This window comes from Brassica napus, chromosome C7 (genome assembly GCF_020379485.1).
Source record: "Brassica napus cultivar Da-Ae chromosome C7, Da-Ae, whole genome shotgun sequence".
In the NCBI taxonomy this organism is placed as follows: domain Eukaryota; kingdom Viridiplantae; phylum Streptophyta; class Magnoliopsida; order Brassicales; family Brassicaceae; genus Brassica; species Brassica napus.
In genome coordinates, this window is record NC_063450.1 from 31,747,552 (window position 1) to 31,770,963 (window position 23,412).

At 38.8% G+C, this 23,412-nt stretch overlaps 1 protein-coding gene and 1 non-coding gene across 2 annotated transcripts; both read right to left on the minus strand.

Annotated features, from left to right (window-relative positions):
* Positions 1-1,165: 1,165 nt before the first annotated feature.
* Positions 1,166-1,238, minus strand: TRNAV-UAC. Its single transcript has one exon. It is a non-coding gene; the product is annotated as a tRNA-Val (tRNA).
* An 18,468-nt stretch (positions 1,239-19,706) lies between these two features.
* On the minus strand, positions 19,707-22,798 carry LOC125590303 (berberine bridge enzyme-like 24). The gene is made up of 2 exons (XM_048763760.1): positions 22,217-22,798; positions 19,707-20,985 (listed from the first exon to the last, which is right to left on the minus strand). The coding sequence occupies exons 1-2, from the start codon at positions 22,735-22,737 to the stop codon at positions 19,875-19,877; spliced, it is 1,632 nt and encodes a 543-aa protein (XP_048619717.1). The 5' UTR covers positions 22,738-22,798; the 3' UTR covers positions 19,707-19,874.
* Between the last annotated feature and the right edge of the window lie 614 nt (positions 22,799-23,412).

The window sequence follows — 23,412 nt, forward strand, 5'->3', positions numbered from 1 at the left end:
TTTCAAAGTGATAAAGACTAGATCATTAGAGTTTTAACCAAGTCAAGCAATTCAGATTCAGATTTAAACAATCCTAATCAATATTTTCTAGGTGATCAAACAAACAATTAAATTTCAAATCAAAATTAAAACCGATTTTCAAATTTAGGTTTTTAGGGATTTCGAAACTTTGATCTTTGATCAAAGGGATTTGATTTGAGATTCAAGACCTTTAAGGTTATGGTTTTAATTGATCAATGGATCAATCTCGATTTAGGGTTTAGGGGATCAGATTTATTCGAGCTCCGATTTACTCTTTTAGGGTTTGATCTATTATCCTAGGGTTTTATCTTAGAGATTAGTTTTTAGGGTTTCAATCTTTACAAACAATCCAAATTCAATTCTCATGTTCGTAGAATTAGGGTTACCTTTTGTTTTCAGATTGTAGAAACCGGACCACCAAGAGAAACTCGAACGGACGCGAGCTGGAACGCGAGCTGGAACGAGAGCTGGAACGAGCAGGGACGGACGCATGCTGAAGCGTGAGCTGGAACGGGACACGTCTGATCGGGAACGCGAGCAGGTTGCTTCCTATTGGGTCGCGAGCTGGCTGATCGGGGAACACGAGCTGGCTGGACGTCGGATGCGAGCTGTTCTGATGCGAACGGGAAGCTGAGGACGTCTAGGATCAGGAACGCCTTAGGGCTGGAGCTGATCGGATGGATGCAAGCTGGAACGCGAGCTGGAGCAGATTAGGGTTTGTCGGGTTTAGGTTTAAAGTCGCCGGCTAGGTTAGGGTTTAAGGGGTTTTTGATTTGCTCAAGGAGTTTAGAAACTCGTGCTGATAATGTGTTATAAAACACACGGTTTAGAGACTGAATGTTTCTATCTATTATTAATCATAACATGAGTTCCTTTATATAAGGCTTACAAGTAATAGAAAAAGGAAAATATCCAAAACCTAAACCAAGTAGGATTAGGAAAACTAATAATACATAATAATGGAAAGATAACAATTACAAGGAAAAAGAAATAGAGTTTCCTTTTCTCCAAAGCATAAGCCGCTTCTCTCTCTCTCTCTGGGGTTGGGCCGTCTCTCTCTCTCTGGGTTGGGCCGTCTCTCTCTCTAAGTATATGGACCGGTTATGGATATCCATCAATTGATTTATAACAGAAAAAAAATATTTGGTGCTGCTCAGGATCGAACTGGAGACCTTTTGCGTGTAAGGCAAACGTGATAACCACTACACCACAGCACCTTGTTACATGTTACATTGGTTGTACCTAAGTAATCATATATTCTAATAGATTGTTCATGTAACCATTTCACTATTTTTATTTTTTATAATAAATGCTTGTAGCTTTTGACCAAAAAATAAAAAATAAAATAAATGCTTGTAGCCATATATCAAATCTTTTACATGAATTGGGAAATCACTGATTCGTGACAAATAACTTGGGTTTCACTTTGGATTACTTGAGACATGTAACTGTATAGACACTGTGAATAGATCTCTGATCCATTTGTTTGTTTGGACTATGGATGTTAATACGGGCTACCCGTACCTTTTTAAGCCCAGCCCGTTTAGACCATACCCGTTTAAAACTCGTTAACTGCATGCCCTTTTAACCGCAAACCCGTTAGAGCCCGTTTAATTATAAGCCCCTTTGAATTGGAGATACCCGTGAGCCCGTTTGTTTTTTCTTTTTCCTAATACAGTTTAGTTATTTTTTAAATATAGATTTGTTATTCTTTCTCTCTTTTGCTATGTTAATCATAAGAAACTTATGATTAAAGGATGTTATTTTATAATGAATCCATAATGCTTATCTTTATCAGTTTTAATATTTATTAAACTTCTACATATGTGTTTGTAACTTGTAAGTTTAACGAATCTGAAATCTGAAGTAAAGCAAACAATTTTTGGAGCTTTACAATAACATGTAATGAACCTGTTTTAAAACTGTTTTTGAAGGTGAAAGACAACAAAACCCGACAATATCTGTTCTAGAGCAAACCAACAAACTCATAAATTGAAAGATAACAAAACAGTTTTGTCATCAAACTTGTGTCTGAAAAAAAAAAAAAACTGCAAACCATAGAGAAACAACTATGGATAAACAAGATAGAAACCAACTTCATCCTCCTCTTTTTGTCTCAAACCAACAACGAGTTCTCCATCTACATGGAGCATTGCTCTGCAAAGAAATGACATTATTTATATCAGCATTACGTTAGGAGTTTACAATGGAGCATTACACCAAAGTGGTGAATAACTCTCGGCCAAAGACAAAAAAGTATCAGAATTGGACCATTCTCTATCTGACTAAACCAATGCCTAACAAGACATAAAAGACATAACAGTTTACAGTCAAGGCCACAAACACACCTAACAAGACATAAAAGACATAACAGTTTACAGTCAAGGCCACAAACACATAACAGAATTGGACCATTCTCTATCAAAGAACCGAGTAAGTAACAGTCAAGGACTCAAGGTTACCTCTTCACTGTCTCATTGCATGTTTGAATCTCCTGACCTTGAACTTTCTACTCTTGAGCTGCTCACTGTTTTTCTGACATCTTCAGTGGCAATCTCATCAGTATCTTGGATGGTACCTACAATTTAAAATGCAAGTTAATCCAAGAATCATTTAACTATGAATCTGTTTGTGTAAATTTTTAAAACTACCTTCAAATTCTGCAAATCCTCTAAGCCAATTGCGAGCACAAAGCAAAGCTTGAACATTTTTTGGAAGAAGCCGGTTTCGGTATGGAGTCAAAATTCTACCTCCAATACTAAAGGCCGACTCAGAGGCAACCGTAGTAAGAGGGATGGTAAGCAAATCCCTCGCCATATCAGCTAAATCACTCAGCCTATGATGATTCTCTTTCCAATAACCTAAGACATCCAAGTTTGGATAATTTTTTCTGTTTACTCTTGGCTCCTCTAAATAAATATCTAAATGTGTCTTTGGGTTGTCCACACCAGCTGCAATGCTTCTTTCTAACTCAAAAAGATCCTATACAATGAAGCTTCATATCAATAACTCAAAAAGATCCTATACAATGAAGATGCAAAGTCTGAAACATTTACTTACATTGTCAAATTCTTCTTCAAGTGGTGATTCATTGACTATCTCATATGGAGTTTGTGAAGCTGAAGGACCTGATGAGCTTGCCCACTTTCTAGCTTGATAGTCTTTGTAGAGCTTCTCCAAGTTTTCCCTAAGTACTGCGATCTTTAAGGCAGAAGTAGTAGGATCCACAGTTTCATAAGCTTTTTCAAGAATCTCAATTTTCAATCTTGGATCTAACACAGCTCCCATAGCGAGAATCATATTATAATCCTCCCAGTACTTATCAAACTTAACTTGCATTGGCTGAATCATTTCTCTTATCCCATCATCATCACAGTGAGCATATTTCTTCAACAATCTTTCTATCCTCCACACCTCTGTGAAATAAACATTTGATGTAGGATACTTAGAAACAGAAAAATATGTAGTAATGACACTAAAAGGCTTCAACAGCTCGCATATCTTAACCCCTCGGTTCCAGTCAGCCTCCGAAGGCAACGACTTGTAATGTGTATCAAAAGATGCCATGTTTTCAAAAGCTGCTCTGAACTTCAATGCTCGGACTAGCATCTGGTATGTAGAGTTCCATCTAGTCGGAACATCAAGAGATAGACCTGCTCCGTCTATGATCCCAACTCTCTCAACACAAGCTGCAAAAGACTGTATTCTTTGTTGAGATGCTTTTACATATCTGACCCTTTCCCTAATGTCATGCAAGAGATCTTTTGCTAACTCTAAACCGTCTTTCACTATCAGATTTAAGATGTGAGCACAACATCGCACATGCATAAACTTCCCATCACATAACCAACCACTGCCACCCATCATCTGAAGTTGCCCTTTAAGTATTCTCAACATACTATCATTGTTGGTAGCGTTATCCAGAGTGAAAGAGAATACCTTTTTCTCCAAACCTCAATCCTTCAAACACTCAATAATATTGCTAGCAATTTCTCCACCAGTATGTGGACACTTCAGAACGCAGAAGGCTAAAACCTTATTGTTCAATTTCCAGTCATCATCAATGAAAGAGGCAGTCAAACAAAGATAACCCATGGTAGTGGGACGAGCTAGCCACAAATCTGAAGTAAAGCAAACTCTACCCTGATGCTTTGCAAACACATTCCTAAGCTTTTCCTTTTCTATTTCATACCTTCTAAAGACATCAGCGACAGCAGTTTGTCTACAAATTGGCTTACAATCCGGATTGAGATACAAACTCCTTGCTCTAACCTTTTCATACTCAGCATATCTAAACGGCAAATCATGATAGATTATGATCTCGCTAGTCATCTCTCTATCAACTTTATGATCATATGGAACCCTATCTACCTTCTTAGGCTTTTCTGGACAGGTTTCTAAATGGCGATGCAAGTGTTGTGTGCCATGTGTTTTAGTATTGATCATTAGTTTTCTACCACAATAGTTACACTGACCTCTTTCCTTGCCATCACTTTCAACTCCAACTGATGTAAAATCGTTCCAAACTGTAGAAGTTAAGCGCCTCTTGCGTGGTTTTGTTGCTTGAGTTGTTTCAGCTACTTGTGTGTCACTTGGTTCTGGTTCTTGCATCTCTGTTTCTTCCTCACTCACTGCATTGGTTATAGCCAATGTTCAAAAGTTCGGGCCATAAGAAATTGTAGAGAATGATTTACCTGCTCTGTTGTCATGTAGGAAACCAACCAGCAGCGGTGATACCATGCACGGTAGTTCATCTTTGATCTCTGCAAAGGCCAAGTAATTGAATAGGAGCAGAATGAGTGACTGTGTGCAATATTCGTAGGAATTGCAACGAGAGACCGACCATTTATATATAAATATACGATAGCTAAATTGTGAAGAAACCAATATGTATGTATATGTCATGGTGAACCTTCATTACATATAAAGCACAAAACTGATATAAACCTCGCCTATTGATTCCACTAGCTCAGACTCTTTGGTGATAATCTCTTGGAGTTGTGGTGTGGGAAAACTCCGAGAAATCATCTTAATTATCCATCTTCTGTTACAATAAAAAACCAAAATATTATGAGCAACACTTGTAGGTTTCCTTTTCTTCACTAAGTTATGATGACCGACCTGTGACTCCATGTTGGCTCACTCTTTGGACAATTAGAAAGAACTAGCTTAGAGAGACGAAGTTCTTCTGTGAATGCCTCCAAGGGTTGATCTTGTTTGGACAAGATCAACTTCCTACCAACAAGATGAGGGAGGGTTAGATAAAGAAACAAAACACTAGAGAACAAAGGAACATCATTTCAAAGTAACCGGGCGTTCCATGCAGTTCCAAAGTCTAAGCTTAACAGCAACAGAGCTTGGCTATGTTTCATGACTCTGCTCTCAAGGGAACAAGAAGAGATCCCAGACGAGATATCTTTGGTAGAAGTAGATGCGTTCTCAAGGGAACGCATGTTTTGCATCTTTACATAACTGGATAAGTATATCTGTAGATATTCCCAGTTTATGATCTTGATTCCAGAAACTTGGTGAGCTTCCGTCAGTAACGGATCCTGATTCTTTATCCAGCAGTGTGAACTGTGAGGGGTGAATAAACCCAACTTCATCACTTTTAACTCAGAGAGAGAAAAAAACAAAAACAAAAACAAAACAAAAACAAAAGTAAGAGGAAGCATAATAGAAAGAAAATAAGGAAAACGCAAATCCATACAAGCCAAATTAGTCACCAGCATTGTTATGTCATAGGAATAATCTATAATGGAGAAGATTCTCTATACTCACATGAGAGGGTCAGATTCAAGAAGATGCTCCAACTGATTCAACAAGTCGAAGCAGACTTCTTCAGAGCATGACCCTTTTCTCATTTTATCTTCTTGGGAGCTTTTCAGAATTACCTGATATAAAAGCAATAGATAAGCACAAAGAAACTCTGTGTGAATAAAAGGGTTGAGGAAGAAGCGAAACTACATGTCAAAATCAAAAAGACATGGTTTGGTCTGATAATTACAGTGACCTTGACACAAACAGCTGTGTAAAACCAGAAAGATCACACACTAATCAAGTTATGTCATTCTTTTAAGTCTAAATCCAAGTTCTATAAGCCAGGGACAAAAAAAAACTCAGTAGGCAGATACTTTTCAGGTACTTCTGATTTTGATTGGATCAGAAATTGGGATTGATACACCTTGGGCATGTTGAGTTTGTGAGAAGCGACATATGTGTCCTTCAGGTTGATCATATGTGATCAACGTTATCTCTCTTGTAATCGATACTGAGTATTTGGGATTTGGGGTTAATCTATTCAGAAGTAGTATTCAGTATTCTGGTGTGTGTGAGAGATTACATAAAGGGTTGGAAGTTACGTGAGATCCATACAACAAACTTAACAAATTGGTGCGCTTGTGACTCGATCGAAGCTTCGCGGTGTTTGCGATGGCGGATTCTAGTCCTATGTTACGTTCTTACGACGATTCCGTTGGCGACCATGAGCTGGCGTTTCTTCGCACGGAGTGGGAGCGTTTGGCACATCACGCGGAGGTGAGAGCGACGCGTTTTGCGGAGATGGATAAGCGCCTTGCGGCGTACGACACTCGTTTTGATTCCGTTGATCGTCGCTTCGATCAACTGACGACGATCCTTCTTCGTATGGAGAATAATCAGCTTCCGGAGAAAGCTCAAGGAAAGGCGGTCGCTTCACCAAGCGATTCTCCAGATCCAGCGACGATGTCGACGTCTCGATCGCATCTCGATCACCGTCCTCCGGGATTTGGTGTTCCACCGTCGGTCTTTGAGAACCGTGAAGGGATGTTAAAGAAGCTTGAGATGCCTGTTTTCTCTGGATCTAACCCGTTTGGTTGGATTGCTCAGGTGGAACATTTTTTTTCGTTTTGGCCAGTTTCATGGGCTCGAGCGTTTGCAGATGGTCTCGATGAGTTTGGAGGGTCCGGTCCTGAACTGGTTTAATGCGGAGATGGAAAATGATCCTTTCACGGACTGGCATCAGTTCAAGCGCCGTTTAGTAGCATGTTTTCGACGAGGGATGGAGGAGGAACCGGGGAAACGTCTGTTCTCGCTTCGCCAGACTGGTTATATTTCTGATTACGTTAATGAGTTTGAAGAGTTGCGTTCTCTTGTTACGAGTGTTGATGAGCAGAACCTGGTTCACGTGTTCTTTAATGGGCTGAAACCAGAGTTTCAGGAGGTCATTAAGATGAAGGAACCACAAGGGTTAACTCAACATATCGCAGCGGTCATTGGTATGGAGGGTAGCGCGTTCTGCAAGTCAGTCAGCTTGGCTTTTCAGAAAGATGGAGGGGTTTCTCGCGGGCCGTTTGCTCAGGGTTCTAAAGGCACAGGTTTTGGGTCTCAGTCAGGGTTTAAAGGGACTTCACAGGGTGCTAACAGACAGGTCACGGGTACGTCTTTCACACCACAGATGAAGTATACCCCAGCTGAGTTGGATGCGATGAGAAGGGATAATATCTGCTTCAAATGTAAGGGTCCTTACTCGAAGACGCACATTTGTCCTAAGAAGGAGCTCCACATTTTTACGGTGATTAACGGGTATGATGTGGAAATCTTGGATGAAGGAGACGCGGAAGTTGACGTCACAATGAACACTGACCAGGTGGAGCTGCCTCTTAACGCTTTCTTGGGTATTGATACTCCTACCACTACGAAGCTTATGGGGGTCTTTGGGAATGTCGGCGCTGTGGTGATGATTGATAGTGGAGCTACACATAACTTCGTGTCTCCTCGGGTGGTGGAGGCGGCAAAACTTCAGTTGGCTACCGATATGCGTTTTCAGGTACTATTAGGAACTGGAGTTACGGTGGATGCACTGGGGGTTTGTCGGGGAATCACTTTTTCTCTGCAGGATACCTTCTTTCAGAGTGACTTTGTTTCGTTAGAATTGGGTAATGTGGATGTTGTCTTGGGGGTTCAGTGGTTGCGTTGTTTGGGAAAGTGTTTAGTGGATTGGGAGCTGCAAGAGTGGACTTTTCAGCACTGTGGCCGCACCGTCACCTTGCGTGGCGATCCTTCGCTCACTAAGACTGCTATTTCGTTGAAGACGCTGCAGGTTTTAGTGTTTACTGATGCTTTGGAGCTGGGAGCAACAGCAGTAACTGACGCTGACACGATCCCCTCTATCTCTGCGGTATTGGCTGATTTTGAGGATGTGTTTGAGGTTCCATCGGGCTTACCTCCTATGTGGGGCCGTGAGCATGCGATTCACTTACAACCCGGAGTTACTGCTATCTCGGTACGACCATACCGTTACCCTCACGCAAGCAAAGAGGCGATGGAAGCTATGGTCACTGAGATGCTACAGACGGTATCATTCGACCCAGTCAGAGCCCGTTTTCAAGTCTGGTATTGTTGGTGCGTAAGAAGGACAAGACATGGCATTTTTGTGTTGATTATCGGGCAGTGAATCGCGTCACTATTCCAGACAAGTATCCTATTCCGATGATTGATCAGTTGTTGGATGAACTTCATGGAGCTCGGGTGTTTTCCAAGATTGATTTACGTTCCGGATATCATCAGATTCGGATGCGAGAGGAGGACATTCCGAAGACAGCCTTTCGTACTCACGAAGGCCATTACGAGTTTTTGGTTATGCCTTTCAGGCTCTAATGAATGAGATTTTTCGGCCTTATCTTCGTCGTTTCGTGCTGGTCTTCTTCGATGATATCTTGATCTATAGCAAGTCCACTGAAGAACACGAAGAACATTTAGCAGTGGTGTTACAAGTGCTGCGGGAACACGCCCTATTCGCTAACCGCAAGAAGTGTACCTTTGGCCAAGCGCAAGTTGATTACTTGGGTCACATCATCTCGGCTGAAGGCGTGGCCACGGACCCTGCCAAGACTGACGCCATGCGTAAATGGCCTATTCCACGTTCAGTCAAAGATCTGCGCGGGTTCCTTGGCCTCACCGGATATTACCGTCACTTTGTTAAAGACTATGGGATCTTGGCACGACCTCTGACTTCACTCCTACGTAAAGATCAGTTCTGTTGGTCAGTTAAAGCGGAGGAAGCCTTTGCAGCTCTCAAGCATGCGATGATGACAACGCCTGTCCTTACATTGCCTGATTTCACTCAGTTGTTTGTGGTGGAGACGGATGCCTCGGGTTTTGGTTTGGGCGCTGTACTCATGCAGAACCGACGCCCTGTGGCTTATTTCAGTCACAGTCTCACTCCCCGTGAACAACTCAAACCTATCTATGAAAGGGAGCTCATGGCAATCGTTTTAGCAGTCGTCAAATGGAAACATTATCTGACTGGTCGTCATTTCGTGGTTCACACGGATCAGCGCAGCTTGAAGTTTCTGCTCGAGCAGCGCGAAGTATCAATGGAGTATCAGCGCTGGCTCACCCGTTTGATGGGGTTTCAGTTTGACATCATCTACAAATCGGGGATTGAAAACAAAGCAGCCGACGGTCTCTCACGACAGATGCAGGAGTCTGTTCCGGAGGCCTGTTCAACCTTGTTCGCATTAATGGTTCCGTCTGTCATTCAACTGCAAGATATTTATGCAGAAATTGAGCAGGATGAAGGCATTCGAACTTTAAAGCAACAGGTACGAGCCGGAGACCCTGTGAAGAAGGGGTTCTCTGTGGCTGATGATAAGTTGTGGTTCAACGGGGGCTTGGTTATCCCGCCTTCCTCACGTTTCATTCCCTTAATTCTTAAGGAGAACCACGACAGTTTGGTGGGAGGACACTCCGGCGTGTTCAAAACTTTGAAGCGCATCCAACGGACCTTCTACTGGACAGGAATGCGCCACCAAGTCCAAGAATACGTGACGAGTTGCGGTGTCTGTCAAACGCACAAGACATCCACTCTATCACCGGCGGGCTTACTCCAACCACTACCGATTCCATCGCAGGTATGGCAAGATATCAGTAAGGATTTCATCGATGGTTTACCGGCCTCCCGTGGAATCAGCGTAATCTTTGTCGTGGTTGACCGTCTCAGTAAGTATGCACATTTCTATGGATTGAAGCACCCTTACACTGCGGTCGATGTTGCGGGCAAGTTTACTACGGAAGTGGTGAAGTTACATGGTTTTCCCAGTTCGATTGTCTCTGACCGTGACAAAATCTTCTTGAGTTCGTTTTGGAAGGAATGTTTCCGGCTTGCGGGAACTACGCTCAAATACAGTACCGCATTTCACCCACAAACGGATGGCCAAACCGAGGTTTTGAATCGATGCTTGGAAACTTATCTCCGATGTTTCGCGTCCACACACCCGAAAACATGGTTGCAGTATTTGTGTTGGGCAGAGTATTGGTACAACACATGTTTCCATACTGCGATTCAGGCCACTCCCTTCAAGGTTGTATACGGGCGCGAGCCACCAACACTGGTACTTTTTGAAACAGGCTCGACTACGAACTTTGAATTAGAGAAGAATCTGCGGGAACGTGACCTCATGTTGGATCAGTTGAAGGCGTTTTTGGTTAAAGCTCAAGCCGCAATGAAGAAGTCTGCTGATCAGCATCGCCGCGATTTCTCCTTTGAGGTAGGAGCTTACGTGTTCCTTAAGCTACGACCTTACCGACAGTCTTCTGTTCCGCGGCGTCTGTGTCAGAAGCTAGCGGCCAAGTACTACGGCCCCTTTGAGGTTCTTGAGCGTATTGGGAAGGTGGCTTATCGGCTCCGCTTACCGGAGAGTTCCCGGATCCACCCCGTCTTTACATCTCACAGCTGAAGCCGGTGATGGGAACGGTCACGCAAGTCACGCCATTGCCTCAATCCCTTTCGCCGACTGGAGAACTCATCGTGGCACCAGAGAAGATCTTGGAAACGCGCTACACACCGTCTGGCTGTTTGGAGGTACTAGTTAAGTGGGAAGGGTTGCCTTCGGATGAGTCGACTTGGTGTTTGGGTTGGGACATTGCACAGAGGTATCCAGAGTTTCAGCTTGAGGACAAGCTGCGTTTCGTTGGGCGGGGTATTGATACAATGCAGCAGGTGTACTTCCGCAAGCGCATGAAGAAGAGTGGAGAAGACGCAGAGGAAGAACAGAGGAATGTGGAGGAAATGAGCAAAGGCTCTGAGTGAGAGAGAGACTTTGCGAGAAGGGAAATAAGGAAGCAAGCCTTGGAGTGAGAGAGAGGCTTTGCTGTTTTACTATCTCTTTATAAATATAGGAATAAAGCTCACACCTTGGGCATGTTGAGTTTGTGAGAAGCGACATATGTGTCCTTCAGGTTGATCATATGTGATCAACGTTATCTCTCTTGTAATCGATACTGAGTATTTGGGATTTGGGGTTAATCTATTCAGAAGTAATATTCAGTATTCTAGTGTGTGTGAGAGATTACATAAAGGGTTGAAAGTTACGTGAGATCCATACAACAAACTTAACAGACACAAACAGCTGTGTAAAACCAGAAAGATCACACACTAATCAAGTTATGTCATTCTTTTAAGTCTAAATCCAAGTTCTCTAAGCCAGGGACAAAAAAAAAAACTCAGTAGGCAGATACTTTTCAGGTACTTCTAATTTTGATTGGATCAGAAATTGGGATTGATACACACTAAATGCAAAAACTAATAAACATCTTCAAATTCCATAAAGAGAAAATAAAAAAAAACCGAAAATCTTACTAGGAAAGATGAAACCCCCCTCCCCCTCCAAATTCCAAAATAGAAAAAAAAAGAGAGAGAGAATATTTTGCCCCGGCGTTGAGGAATACTCGTGGAGAAAAGAAGGATAGAGGTGAAACTGATCGAGGTGATTGAAGGATGAAGTAGGTTCAAGAGAAGGCGTTATTTTTGCGTCGGAGGAAGACGGCTATCGTGTTGTTGTGGTGGTTTGGGTACGATCTGAATTAAGCCTGGGCGTTTGGTTTTGGGTCGGATTCGAGCTCTGTTCCTTTCCTGTCGGGGATCCTTTGGGTCCGAGACATTTGGACCAAATAATTACTTATAAATTTTCGGTTTGGATTCAGATCGGTTCAGATTTATCCTAACCCTCGCCGGCGATCCGACGAACCCTAAACCCCGATCGCGTCTCTTGTTCTCGCATCTGTTCCAGCTCGCGTCCCCGATCAGCTTCAGCCCAAGGCGTTCCTGATCCTAGATCAGACGTTCGCGACCCGAGAGCAGCTCCAGCACGCGACCTCTTCCTTGTTCGCGATAGCATCAGACAGCTCGGTCCGACGATCAAGGCGTTCCCGATCAAGCAACAAAGGACGTCCGCGACCCGATAGAAGCGACTCGATCCATTCCAGCTCGCGTCCCGTTCGTGTCCAGCTCGCGGCTCAACTCCTTTGGTGGTCCGATTCAACAATCATCTAAGGTTAAAAGGTAATTCAAAACCTAAAACCCATAATCGAACATGGATTGATTGATAAAGAATGAAACCCTAAAACCCTAATCTTTATGAATCAAAACCATAGGGTAATAGATCAAAAATCCTAATTGAGTAAATCGAAGCTCTAAAAGTTCGATACCCCAAACCCTAAATCATGTTCCTACATGATTAAAACCCCAAATCGGTTTTTACAAGTTAAAATCCGATAAACCCTAACCATATATCTATAAACCCTGAATAATATAAGTATCAGAATTAATTATACTATAATTATCAAATCACATATTAAAACCCTAATCAAATATTTTGAAATCAAAACTGTTTTCGGTTTTGATCATTGAGGTTTTAAATCTGATTGAATCTGATGCTATGTTGCTAGAATTGTTTGACCGTTAAATTGATAGATTTATTTTCTCATCCTGCTTGGTTAATTGTTCATCTGATTTAAAATTGTTAAACCGACCAGCCTGTTAAAACATTGATTGAATCCGATAGGTTGCTAGCTTGCTTTGCTTATATAATCCGATAGGTTGATAGATTGATTAAGGTTTACTTGTTTAAAATCCGAATGATCTGATTGCATGATTCTTGAGGTTTAATATCATCTGCTAGGATTGATAGTTTTGTAATCTGATATGTTTTAAATAGAAACCCTAAATAATATGTATGATAGGTTATATTGATCTGATTTGGATGTCTTTGAGAATTGAGAATCTGTATGCTAGGTTGATAGATTCATGATAAAATCTAATGTCTTGAGGTTTAAGATTGTATGCTAAGTTCGATTAAATTGATTGATCTGATTATATGTTTTTGAGGTTTGATAAATTCGGATACTAGATAAATTATTTACACATGGTTTATGCTAAATACCAATCAGCCTTGAAACTGATTCATTGAAATTCATGCTTGAAATCTATATTCTAGTATTGCTAAAATCAGCCTTGAAACTGATTCATTGAAATTCATGCTTGAAATCTATATTCTAGTATTGCTAAAATCACCTTGAAACTGATTGAGTGATTAATAAATCTTTTTACTAGTCTTGCTAAAATCCATTGATTGTTAAACCCTAATTGCATGATTAATTGAATCTGTTTTTGCTAGTCTTGATAAACCATAATATTATGAGCACATAGAAATAGTATTGCTGAGACTTGCTAGAAATTGACTGATTGATTAAATGCCTTTAAGATTGATAGTTCATTGTCCTCACAAGATTGAAATCCGAATTGATTGTTTTTAAGAGTAAGGCCGCATGAAAATTATACCTAAATATTGAGTGATATATGATTTGAGATGTCGAAAATCAACCTGGATTTTGCTGCCCTAAATCTCTCTGGAGATAATTATTTACGGTGGGCATTGGATACAAAGATTATCCTAAAGTCAAAAAGACTTGGTGAATGTATCATAGAAGGCAATAATGCCAATGAGAAAGATTGATACATGACAATATTAATTATTAGCCATCATCTTATTAAGAGTCTCAAAGATCAGTATCTGACTATAGAGAATCCTCTAGACCTTTGGACAGAGTTAAAAATCGAGATATGATCACCAAAGAACGGTGTTATTACCAAAGGCCCTATTTGATTGGAGGAATCCCAGAATCCAGGACTATAAGTCCGTGGATGAGTCTATTGCTAGCTGGGCAAAATAATGGATTACTGATGAGAAACAGTGAATTGAGACCTCCTGGATTAACCCCATTACCTGATACCAATAAGGCCGCAGAAAAAAAAAAAAAGGTAACCACGTCCAGAATGATAGACCACACGGTCATGGCCGTGGAGGGTGGAAAGGACGTGGCCATGGCCACTATAACACATTTGGCCGTGGGAATCACTATGGCAAAGGCCGTGGGTATCAACCCAATTTGAGCCATGGTCAAGTAGTGGCCGTGGTATATCCTTTAAACCACAAAGCTCGACCAAATCAGTGTGCCATAGATGTGGAATGGGGAACCATTGGGCTAAGATATGAAGGACTCCCAAACATTTTGTGACCTCTATCAAAGAGAGTCTGAAAGGGAAGAATCCTGAAACCCACTTGGTCTATAAAGATGGTGAAAATAATTTCGAACATGATCAAGATGATCTTATGGAATATGAGACTTATGATTGCCTAAAAGAATCAAGTTGATAATCTGATTTCGACATCAAACTTGTGTGATTGCTTTGCTTGTATGCTTTTTCTGATTTTTATCTCCTTGAATTTATTTCTATTACATTGTCTGCTTAGATTAAATGAATGAATGATTTTTCTATATGAGTACACTGAAAAACGCCAATATAAGTACTAAAGCAGGTATCGCCAGTCTGAAAGAAGACTATGGCTAGGCTAATATATTATTGCCTAAGGGTATGCATCTAAAAATCAGTGATGCCTTATATTCACTCAGCTCTAAGAGCAAGAGCAGCCTATTGAGTTTTAAAGATATAATAATGAATGGTTTCCATATTGAAACAATGGGCGAAGGAAACAAAGAGTTCCTTCAGATATATGTATAAAATCACCCAAGGCCATAATAAGTCCTAAAGACTATACCTGCATTCTCTACTGACCTAGACTATGCATAGATCAGTATGATAGAGGCTAAAAGTCTGAAAAAATATACACTTTATGGCACGACCGGATTGGCCATCCTGGTCCAAACATGATGCAAAAATTGATATTCAAAAGGCACACATTAAAAGATAAGAAGAGTTATCCCAAAGAATCTCACGTGTGTAGCATGTACACAAGGGAAACTCATTAGGCCATCACCAGTAAAATGGCTACGAGCCCCTTTTTTTATAAATAAAGACTATATGTCTACATAATACTGGTGAATACATGTCCCAAACGTTTAAATGATTATGGTATGTCCATGGGGGTAAGTGTGGACAATTATGTGATACATGTCCATACCAAGAACGGCTTGGCCGAAATCACTTAAAACACAAATAGCTGATTGAAAGACCATAACTTATGAGGTCAAAACTCTCATTCACAGCTTGGGCCACACGAAATTTACATGCACCTAAGTTAATACGCATCAGGCCATTTAGTGAGCATAGATATCCCCTATCACAATTATTAACGGGTCAAGAGCCAGACATACCCCATCATAAGACATTTGGATGTGCTGTCTATGTACTAATTGCTCCACCACAGAGAACTAAGATGGGACCTCAAAAGGAGGATGGGGATATATGTTGGATATGATTCTCCCACAATAATAAAATACATTGAGCCAACTATGGGTGATTATATTCGAAGCCATGTACACGGATTATTTTAAGACCAGGAGGAGAAAATAAAATAATAAAGCTGGTAAAAGAATGGGTAAAAGAAATAGAATGGAATCAACCATCAATGTTTTGGCAAGATCCTCAGACTAAAGAATGTGAAATAGACGTCCAAAGATTATACATTTACAAAGCTAGCTAATCAAATGCCAGACACATTTGCTGACCCGAAAAAGAATGACTAAGTCATATATAAACCAGCTTGTAAAGCACCAACGAATTTGATGTCCAAGAAGAGACACAGTCAAGTTGCTACAGAGTCTAGACAACGTATGAAACGTGGTAGACCAAATAGGTTCCAAAAGATAAGAATCCTCGGAAACAAAAGAAAGGTGCAGAGAATGATAATCAAAATCCAAATCCGAGGTTACTAAGGAAACCATCCTAGACATGGAGATAAGGCCGGCCGGCTCTAAGGTACAGGTACCAAACAATGTAGCTTGGGACGCCAAGCTGCAAAGTATTAAAGGTCCTGATAATAATGAATTTCAATCGATTATATCATGCCTGGAACATAATAGAACCAATAAGGAATGTCGACATAAGATGATCTATTTGCATACAAGGTAGCACTTGAATTTATGAATATAAGCGAGGATCATGAACCCACGTCAATATAAGAGTGCACACTCGTAGAACAGATTGGATTGAATGGAAACATGGGGTTAAATAGTTTAAGGAAGAAAGGTGTATTTGGCCATATGATTAAGACGCCATATGATGTTAAAACCAGTGGATATAAATGGGTCTTGTAAGAATAGAAATCGTGAGATATAAAGCTGATGTTGCACAATGATTCTCACAAAGACCAGTAATAGATTATGAGGAGACATACTCTCATGTGGTGGATGCAACTACTTTTAGATTTCTCATAAGTCTGGCTATATAAGAGAGAAAATTATACTTGCAGCAAGTTGATGTAGTGACTGCATATTTATATGGTCCACTGGATAATGAAAGTACTAGAGGGTATTGAGCTGAAAGTACAACAAGTTCTCGAGAACAATATTGATAATCATCAAAGTATATGATCTGAATATCCTAGGAACCTCTGGATACAATTTTCCAAACAGATGAATATCTCAAGAAAGAGTTTGCGATGAAAGATCTTGGAAAACAAAGTTTTGTTTGGGATTACAGCTTGAGTACATTAACAATGAAATCTTTGTGCATCAAATAGTATATACAGAAAAGGGTACTCAAGAGATTTAATATGGACCAGTCTCACCCATTATCTAGTACATGGGCGTGAGATCACTTGTTTTGGACACTGATCCATTCAGTCCAAAGGTGGACGATAAAGAAGTCTATTTAGTCCTGAGATGGACGATGCAGAAGTCTTGTTTTAGACACTGATCTGGTTGGTCCATAAGAAGGACGACGAAGAAGCCTTTGATTTTGGTTTATTTTATACTAACCAGCCCAAAGAGGGGTTATTTGGTTTTGTTGATTTGTTTTCAGACAGGTTATGTTTTACACATGGTGGTACACGCATATCACAGCAACATCATCCAAGATTTCGTGTGTGTGTATTTGAGGTCGATGACTCAATATGTTCGATCAGATTGTGGCATGGCCGATGGTAAAGAAGAACCAACTATCATGTTCGAGGACGAAGCATATTCTGCCCAATATCTTCATCACCCACGGATTGCAGAAAATTGGAGAGGTCCAAGGGACCTTCAGTAACGTCCAAATCAGGGGGAGTAATGTGTGTTGTACTATTTTTCCTTCACCATGGTTTTGTCCCAATTGGGTTTTTCTGGTAAGGTTTTAATGAGGCAACATTAAAGCACATTACAAGCTCTAAATGGTTATGGCATCCAAGGGGGAGTGTTATGAACCAGATTGTGGATGACTCATAACCAAGAGATTATGATTTGTAATCTTTCTATTTATCAATAACGGTGTAATCTCCTATATAGGGAACCTCTATGTTATGAATAAAAATAGACTTTTCCATTACTTCTATAACAAAGAAAATAATATTTCAACTAAATCACAAAATAAAACATACAAAAATAGAACACAAAAACTCATAGTTTTGGATATTCATATTTTTTGAATTGAGTATGATTCGAGTCTATTCGGATCGGTTCTTTTCGGTTCCAGTTCTTTTGGTAGAAGAATTTTGGATCCAATAAGTACTTCTGAGTTTTCGGTTTGGTTTGGGTTGTATACAATAAACGATAATTGAACTCTTTTTAAAACGTAATTGAACTCTTTTTAAAACGATACATCATAATATACAATAAAACAAGCCACATTTACTTACTTTTTCGTGATCAATTACTTGAAGACATGCGCGTTGACAATCTTGCCCGCAGAATCGAATAACGACGTCCAGTTAATTGATTTAAATTGGAAAATATGGTTAGAGGCTCAGGGAACTTTTAGCAAAAAAAAAAAACTCAGGGAATTCTTCACGTCTTTATAAGAGAACGATTATCTATCTTATAAATATAAATGTGGACGAAGCAAGAAAAAATAAAAAGCATAAAGTAAACGATACAAAAGTTTGTTAACTAAGTTTGTTTCCTAATCTTTGGTATTTCGTATAGATTTCGAATCTACTAAAACAAGAAAACAAATTACAACCAATTTGTAAACGTATAATACAAGCACAATCCATTTGAATTACCTTTTTTTTTATATAACATGAACTCTTCAAGATAAACTTTTTTAAGCTAAACTCTTCCAAAGTTTAGATTTTATCAAGATAACCTAACTCTAAGCTAAAATTTTTCGAAGTCTAGACTTTAATCCTGCAAATCTCTGAAAATATGTCACCACATATTTCACAGATTATGTCAACACCTAACACACATCCAATGATACCAACGAGCACATCAACACTAACAAATAACACATTTGATCACCACAAGCTCCAAGTAACGATAAACTGCGTCAAACACATCCTCAACAACAATACCACAAGACCAAGACAACAGTATACTTCACCAGACACTATGTCAACACTCAACAAGCACACAATAAATCGAGAAAGGTACATCCCTGCTTATATAATAAACCACAGACTTTTTCTCCAGATTCTTCCCATATACTTTAAGAAAATTTATTTTTTCTTATATAGACACTTTATTTCCAAGTAAAACTCTCTTGCTTAATAAGAAAAACGTCTATTTGTTTTCAACCACATATTCTATTTTCTTTTACAAATTCTAGCTAAGACACCTAATCACAATAGACAAACTCTTTATAACCAATTCACATCTCTGTTTTTATGTCGTCACAAAGCTCCGCTAATTTCCACTCGCCGTACTTTTCGCGTCTTATTCTAGAAACATTAGGGGAAGAATTTATTCACGCTTAAGTGTATTTTCTGAGACGCTCAACGCTGCGGTAGCGTCAACTAAAAGAACAGCCCTAATACCAGAAGACCAAGACAACGGTATACTTCACCAGACACTACGTCAACACCAACGTCATCACTCAGCAACTACACAATAAATCCTTCAATTTTCTCTTCGAGTTCTACCTTTCTCGTAAGGTACATCTCTGCTTATATAATAAACCACAGACTTTTTCTCCAGATTCTTTCCCATATACTTTCAGAAATTTTATTTTTCTTATATACGCACTTTCTTTGCAAGTAAAACCCTTTTGCTTAATAATAAAAACGTCTATTTGTCTTTAACCACATATTCTGTTTTCTTTTACAAATTCTAGCTAAGACACCTAATCACAATAGACAAACTCTTTATAACCAATTCACAACTCAAATTCTTGACACACGTATTGAACTATCTCATGAAAGTATTTCACGAACTGGTACATAATACCTGAGAAACTTACGTCTTTCAATAAATACTCATTTTAACCATTTTTTGAGAAAATATCTAGTTATAATATTATTTGTTCTTCAGAGAAAGAGAGATTGTGGAGGCGATTTAATTCTAAACTACTATTACAATATTTTAAATTTATTTATGCAATCATGTTTTTCTTTTTGCATGATTTCTTCCAATACTTATGAGTTTCTTAAATGGGTTCCATGGATTCAAAGATAATATATAGGCCACTGAATTAGTATTGTTGAGGGTGAAACAAAATAACACATGCACGCCTTCTTATTAGCTAGAACATTTTCTGAATTACAGAAGAACCATTGCTCGAATTTCTTCTAGTATATAGTGTTTATTGCATGTTCTTAAGCAAGAATCAATATACCATTATTCTTATTTTACATAGTAGTGGTTGTATCATGAGTTTAGCTTTGAACGGGCAGCGTTGGGATGCTCTGCTCGTGTCTGAAGATGTTATGTGGATCAACCTTTGATTTAATCCTCACCAATCTTTCAAAATTGCCTTTGAAGTACTCAGCTCCCCAGATTTGAGCATTTTTGAAGTTAGATGTCGTGTTTTTCGTGTTCTGTCCCAGGTCTAGGTCTCTGTAGTTCACATAAGATTGTCTTGGATTGCTTGAGACATAAGGCGTCATGAAACTGTACAGCTCTCTGATCCAGTTAAGTTGTCTGCTCGGTCTCGTCCCAGTGTTTGAATTATAGAGAATCTTGAAGAGGGTTCCGCTTCTATGCGGGAAAGGGATCTCAGATTCAGAGATTTTAGCCATCATTCCACCGTAAGGAGTAAAAGCAACAAATGTACCAGGCTCTTGTTGAACCATTCTCTTGAAAATTCCTTTCAGAGCTAAAGCAGGGATAGGTTTCTTCACGATATCTCCCTTTGATTTGAAGGACGGATTCACTAAAGGTGACTTCACTTGAATCAAAGCCTCAATCGGAGTACCAGTCGGAAATTCACCATTGAAAATAACGGATTCAATCCATTTCATTTCGGTACAATCCTTCTCAGTTAGCCCTAGCTCCGGAAAAGCCTTCTTCATAATCTCAATCAAAGTGCCTTGGTCACCAAGAAACTGACCTCTGTACAATGCTGCCGCTGTATTGTTTCCACTGGCTCTGATTACCACTCGTATGAAGAGCTCTGCAACAAGCTTGTCTGCAATATGTTGCCACTTAGAAAGAGTCTTCAAGTCAGGGTCTTGTTCTAATGTTTTGGTAACGCTGAAGATGGTTAGGGTTTCAGGAACAAGAACAAGCTTGAGCTTCCATGCTAGAATTATCCCAAAACTCCCTCCACCGCCTCCTCTAATCGCCCAAAACATATCCTCACCCATCGAGCTTCTGTCGAGTAATTTACCATTTGCATCAACGATCTTTGCGTCTAGAACATTATCAGCAGCAAGACCATACTTCCTCATCAAGGCACCGTATCCACCTCCTGTTATGTATCCACCGACGCCTACAGTTGAGCACAAACCCGCTGGGAACCCATGGATCTTGCTCTTCTCCGCAATTCTGCAGTTAAACCAAAACAGTTAATCACCCAAAATATTCAAAAGTGATATATTGTTTATTCTTATTGCGTTTTATATTAGCTTTGGATAATACATCTTGAATTTATAATGTTCATGATATTCTAAAACACTAGATATATAAGTTGACACAAAATACATTTTGGTTTATATTTGTAAAAATTTGAATTCACTGATCAGTAGCCAGCAAAGACTGATTTGGTGACCCAGTGATCAAGATGAATTTCAATTGCCACTCAAAAATATTTAATAGTGAAAAACATTTAAACCAAAATATTCAATAGTAAAAATACATACAGTGAAATATTTGAATATTCTATTGCGCTTATATTAACTTTGGGTACATAAGTCTTAAATTTATAAAATTCACTATTTAAAACACTAGATAATTAACATGACAGAAAAATACATTTCTTAGAACATAAAAATATTCGACTTTTTCTTGACTAGTTTGTAAGAATTTGAAACACTGATCTGTAGCCGGCCAAGATTGATTTGGTGACTCAATGGTCAAAGATAATTTCAGTTGCCTTTCAAACATTCTTCTTTTTTTTTTAACATAAATTTCAAACATACTTTAATGTGATATAGTTTTGAAAAATAATTCTAACATATATAATCATCTTTTGGTCAGAAAAAACTACATAACCAACAATTTACGTAGTTATCTATTTATATAATATTAATTAAAGTTATTTAACATGTACCATAATATCAAAAATTTCTGTTTTTAGTTGATTAGTTCCATGTGCAGCAAGAAATAGCCATAACTTTGATGTTTTTTTTTTACAACAAACTTTGATGTTATTAGACTAAATTTTAAAGTTGTCTTGTTCAAGTGGGACATTATATACTTCATCAGATATTATTCAAAACCAAATTATTTATATATTGAATCATTTGAACTAAACAAAAAGAAAGAAGCAATAACCTTTCTAAAACCAAATATTTTTAAAAATTTACCACAGAATAAACTGATTTTAAATTGTTGGTAGAATAAACCCTTCTTAGTTTATGTGGTTTCAAATCACCATAACCTTTCTAAAACCAAATTATTTCTAGTTTGCATTTTCCACAAATATTTTACTTGAAATTGGGAAATATCTATACATATAACTATAATATTTTTTTGACTAACTAGGAAATTAAATATATACATATAAATGCATACACAAATAATGGTCTTTGAAACAACCGTGGTTTAGATTAATTACCTGTAGTAAACCTCACCAAGTGTAGCACCAGCTTGAACCCAAGCACTATTTTCTTCAATATCAACATTGATCTGTCTCAACTTCGACAAATCAAGCAATACAAATGGTGTTTCTATCTGTGAAACATAAGACACGGCTTCAAAATCGTGACCGCCGCTTCTAACACGGAGATGAATTCCAAGTTTCTTGGAACATATGACTGAAGCTTGGACGTGAGATTCATGAACCGGTTTAAATATGAAACTTGGTTTGGGTGTTGCCTTGGTCAAGAATCGGTAATTCTGAGCCGTCGCTTCAAGAACATTGATAAAGGTTGAGGCGTTTTTTTCAGGAGTGAAGAACGTTTTCTCGAGTGGAAAATTAACATGTGTGTTTCTATGGAGACACTTGATGAAGTCTTCTTGTAGGTAGTTTGAAGAAATTGGTGTTATTGTGTAGGAAAAAATATACAGGGCTAAAAACGATATATAGGAAATCGAAGGGGCTGTTTTTAAAAGTCTCATCTCTGCAATCATAAGCATAATCAGCAAGGACAAGATGGAAATGGATTGTATGTTAGAAGTGTTCTTGTTTTGTCAATGCAGAAATGTATATATATAGGAAAGATTGTGATCAAACAAGACTCATTATTTTAGTTCAATTATTTCGAGATTCAATCGAATGGTTACATTGACTAGAATTATTTTGTCTCGTGACGTGACACAGTTTACATGTTAACGTCGTGACAATTTGACTCCCTTATTCCAGCTTGTGACCCCTTTTATTTTCTTGACTTGGCTTGCGTGGTAGACTTAGTCGCTCAACTTGTTTTCTTGCAAGTTGCAACAGTTTCTTTTTTTTTTTTTTTTTTTTTGTAAAAAAACAACAATTTCTCTTTTCAGTTCTCAAATCTGTAAAAATTCCTAAGTCCTCATTTAAACAACAACATCTAATCTAGTATTAAAATAGAAATACACATTAATTAAGACTAATCTTTAAACTTGCACAATATTTACAACCAAATACCACTAAAAATTAAATGCACCTATCTTTAAATAATGTTTGCCTTTTCCAAGTAGTAAATAATTGTGTACCCTAAATAATTTCCTAAAATAATTACAACTAACAATAAACAATTAATGTAAAGAATAATTTTCCTTTCCCACCAAATAATTTTTCCTCCAATATCGACACCAAAGCATATTTTGAAAATATCA

Coding starts and splice junctions, on each gene's coding strand:
- LOC125590303 (XM_048763760.1), bottom strand. CDS start 22,737: ATGCTTATGATTGCAGAGATGAGACTTTTAAAAACAGCCCCTTCGATT. Junction 20,986..22,216: donor CTTGGTGAGGTTTACTACAG/GTAATTAATCTA, acceptor GTTTAACTGCAG/AATTGCGGAGAAGAGCAAGA.